Source organism: Amaranthus tricolor, chromosome 1 (assembly GCF_026212465.1).
Source record: "Amaranthus tricolor cultivar Red isolate AtriRed21 chromosome 1, ASM2621246v1, whole genome shotgun sequence".
NCBI lineage: Eukaryota > Viridiplantae > Streptophyta > Magnoliopsida > Caryophyllales > Amaranthaceae > Amaranthus > Amaranthus tricolor.
Window position 1 is genome coordinate 23,415,974 of NC_080047.1, and position 4,451 is coordinate 23,420,424.

General features: G+C 32.6%; 1 protein-coding gene across 1 annotated transcript; it reads left to right on the top strand.

Annotated features, from left to right (window-relative positions):
* The first annotated feature begins 2,478 nt into the window (after positions 1-2,478).
* Positions 2,479-3,468, top strand: LOC130807978 (uncharacterized). The gene is made up of 3 exons (XM_057673407.1): positions 2,479-2,920; positions 3,017-3,208; positions 3,307-3,468. Exons 1-3 carry the CDS (start codon positions 2,834-2,836, stop codon positions 3,466-3,468), a joined length of 441 nt encoding a protein of 146 aa, XP_057529390.1. The 5' UTR covers positions 2,479-2,833.
* Positions 3,469-4,451: the final 983 nt, after the last annotated feature.

Consider the following 4,451-nt stretch of genomic DNA (forward strand, 5'->3'; position numbering starts at 1 on the left):
TTCTAAGAACATTGTATATTTTTTTTGTTGTTGCAGGTTGAGATCTACATTCCAGACAAAAAGTAGACCTTCTCAATTGATCAAATTGATGAAAGGATTCACTGAGAAACAAAAAATCTCAGTGAGAGAGATTGGTTTTGGTGGCCTTCTTGATTTAAAGTTATGTAGAAATCCATCTGCAATGCTTGGTTGGCTTGTAGATTGTTTTGATCCCGGTAGTTGTATGTTTTCGATAGACTCTTTCAAGTGCTTTCCCATTTCTGAATATGATGTATATGATGTTTTTTGTCTACCTCTGAACCCAAACAATGATGTAGATATAGTTTCAAGGTGTGCGAACAAGTATAATCCTGATTTTCCCTTGAAACAAGAATTTAGATCCTTTTTTGGTTATGAAGATACAAATGCAGCAATTCCTTTAGAATTGCTTGAACGAATGATTACTATGATGATTGATGGTGGGGATGAGTTCAAGCAACTTTTTGTGTTGCATGCTATTTCTTCTTTCTTAGCCCCAACCCAAAACAGAAAAATAGACCTTAAGATTGTAAAGTCCATAATAGATTCGAATAAGATTAGTTCTTTTAATTGGTGTAAGTATGTGCTTGATCAGTTTTGTGACTCTGTTGTTAGATATCGTAAAGGAAAGGTGCAATTTTTTTCTGGATGCATTGTTTTGTTGGAAATAATTTATTTTCATCGTTTGAAATTCAAGAATATCTCTTTGCCATCCTCTTTACCCCTTATCTCTCATTGGACTGATAAGGATGTGTCAAAAAGAATTAAGGAGGAAACATCTGCTAATCATTTTGGCAGTGGTTTAATTTTGAGTACATATCCCGTGAGTCAGACGATGGTTTTTGAGTATGGTCAAGCTGTTGGGTTAAAGGTGAACAACGTTGATATTGGTCAACCAAGTGTAAATGCAGAACCCTTCAGAGATCAAACAGTGCAAGACGAAGATAAAATTGAGTTTCACTTGCCGTTAAATGCAATGCGTAATTCTGAAATACGCCAAGTAGCTGAGGATGTAAGTATGATCTTACTTATTTATGTATAACAAACATTTTAATGATAACACAGTAGCATTCTCCTGTATCTTTAAGTATGATCAAACACAGTAGCATTTTAATCACAAACATTTTAAGTATGATAACAAAGTAGCATTCTCCTGTATCTTTAAGTATGATCAAACACAGTAGCATTTTAATGATAACATTTTAATGATATGCACAGTAGCATTTTAAGTATGTAAGTGTAAGTATGATCAAACAGTAGCATTCTCCTGTATAACAAACATTTTTCAAATTTTCAAAATAGAACACAGTAGCTATACATTGTCATAGTAACTTTTAATCACAACATAGTATCTTTTTCTAAGAACATAGTAGCATTCACCTTGGCAACAAATATTTTTCAAAATTTCAAAACAGAACACAGTAGCTATACACAGTCATAGTAACTTTTAATGATAACATAGTATCTTTTTCTAAGAACATAGTAGCATTCACTTTTGGAAAATAATCATAACATAGTATTTTAAGAACATAGTTACTTTTAATTTGAACAACATTTAACTTTATCTTTACTTATTTTTGTAGGAAATATGTGAGTTGCTGATGCTGATGAGGAGAGACACTCAAGTTGTCTCCGAGTTTTACATGCAGAAAATTAAGTTGTTTTTAGAACAAAAACGTTCATTTTCTTCTCCTCCTGTCCCTTTTCCTGATGTTCCTTCTACCTCATCCACACCTTTTTCTGAAACCCAAAGTTTTTTCATGAATCCTACCGTGCTCAATACAATCGATGAGATAGTTGACACGGTTAAATGGGTTACCTCTATTCCCAGGATGGTGAATGAGGTTTTTGTTGCTGATGAGGATGATGTAGATGTAGATGTAGTGGATGAGGTTGAATTGGATCAAGTTGTAAATAATGTTGTAAATAATGTTGCTGATGAGGGTGATGATGATGTTGTAAATAATATCACTGTTTTTGAAAGCCATGGTTATGAGAATGTATTGATACATGGCAGGGCTAAGTGTTCCATTCCTTTCAGAGGTGTGAATGATAAATTTACATATGTTTCACATCTGCTGAAGTCAAACAAAAAATATATGAGACAACTTGGTTCGTTACTTCAAGAAACAGTTGACTATTGTTTTGTTTCTGATCAATGTTTTGACAATAGGTGAGTCTTTTTTTTTGGTTTTTCTTTTTATGTGATTTTTGTTTTTTATTATACTTATTTAATTCCTTTTTATTTGACAGTGAATTGCTCATTAATTATGAGGACAATTTGAGGATTCAAAGGGAAGAGTTTTATACTCTTGGGGATCCCTCAAAGTGTACTCATGTTTCTGTTGTGGATTGTTGGTGTTTATTGCTCAATGAAAATGAAAAGAACAAGCAATCTTCAAAAAAGTTCTTCTTTAGTGCTAGTTCTAGTGTACGTTTTTTGTCATTTTTATTCTAAATTACTTTTCTTTTATTTTGAATTATTTTTAGTTATTTCATTGTTTTTTTTTACAGCTTGCTTTGTTGGATTTTAATAATAATGGTGGTTCTGAACAAATTGATTTAATTTGTGATTCTTGGGTCAAATGGGTGGATTTCAACCAAGTTGATTTGACTAAGTTTGATCTGGTAAGATATTTTTTTAATGATTGATTGGCTTATATAGTCACTATTTTAGTTGTTATAGCTACTAATAGGTAGTTAGTACTTGTGCAGTCACTTTTTTTTAGATATATTTATTGATTCAGTGATATATAATATACAGATTGTTGTCCCGATATTGAAAGGCAGTCAGTACTTCTTACTTCTTCTGAATATGAAGTTAAGAATGGTTCAATGGATAGACAATGTGAACCATACTGCTGTTTCAGAAGAAGAAATTAGAAAGCTCGGTGACACTATGGTATGTGTAGCATTTTATTATCCTGAAAAACCTTTTGCCTATGTTGCTAAGATTATGAAATATTTATTAATAAATATTTAAATGAAACTTTTGTAGAAAGATTTGTTGTCAACAATTTTTGATGATAAGATGCAAGCTACTCATGTTATTCCATTATGGAAAATGGAACGAGTTCCCACCGATTGGAAAATGACTGCTAGGACAAACATTGAAAGTGATGTATTTATGATGATGAGCATGCTGTTTTTCGAGGGAACAGTTGATTTCCAGTGTCCAATATTGAATGCAGTTACGATTTTTCTTCTTAATATTATTTTTAAATGTATTTTTTTTGAATGACATTCTAATTAAAAGATTCAAACTAAATGTATTTTCTTTTTATGTAGGCTCCATTGAGACATGTGGCAAGAGTTAAGATTGCCGGATCTTTATTGTTATCTGATTTGAACAAACAAAGATCCAAAGTTTTAGAAGAGCTGTCCAATTTTAAAGATAAAAGACGCTCCATTGCCAAACAAGTTTCTATCAGAAGATTAAAGATTCGTTAATGTGAAGTACAAGATGAAGTTGTGAATTTTTAAGTTGTACAAACATTTGATGGAACATAGTAGATAATCAGGCACTTAGGCTTAGGCTTTAGGTTGTACAAGATGAAGTACAAGGCTGATATTTTTGCAACAAAGTTTTTTCAAAATTACAAAACAGAAGACAGTAGCTATACATTGTCATAGTAACTTTTAATCACAACATAGTATCTTTTCTTAAGAACATAGTATCATTCACTTTTGCAACAAAAGTTTTTTCAAAATTACAAAGGAGTTGTAATTACAAAGTGGTATGCTATGTTGTTGGTGCTAACCGCCCCCCTGTATGGTAAACTAAGGAGTTTTCTTGGTTAGACTCAATTCATAAGAGGAACAAGAGAGAGCATGTAGTATGACCGGAATTCTATTTGATAAAGAAGCATTCGTTATCAAACCGTTGGATGCAAAGATGTCATATAAAAAAAATAGATGAACCACAATGCCTATTTGGTAACTCAGCATGTCGAGTATGATTGGCTCCCGTTATGGTGCTCCAAATGTAAACAATTTGGGCACATGAATTGGAGTGTCGGGTTGGCATCAAGCAAACCAATCACCGGCCTAATCTGTTGGTAAATGAGGATGGTTTCAGGCCGGTAAAGTCGAAGTGGGTGAGAAAAAATAAAGGTTTATCAATTGACCAGAAAACCGCCATGTTTAATGGGCAAATTTAGCAGCATGTAGGAATCCTAAAATTGCAGTAACAGCTGATGTTCCTAAACCTTGTGCATCCACTAGTAAGGAGGATGCTATGAATCCAGCAGAACATCCGTGTGCATAACCAGTCAAATGTACAGAAGACAGTAGCTATACATTGTCATAGTAACTTTTAATCACAACATAGTATCTTTTCTTAAGAACATAGTATCATTCACTTTTGCAACAAAAGTTTTTTCAAAATTACAAAACAGAAGACAGTAGCTATACATTGTCATAGTAACTTTTAA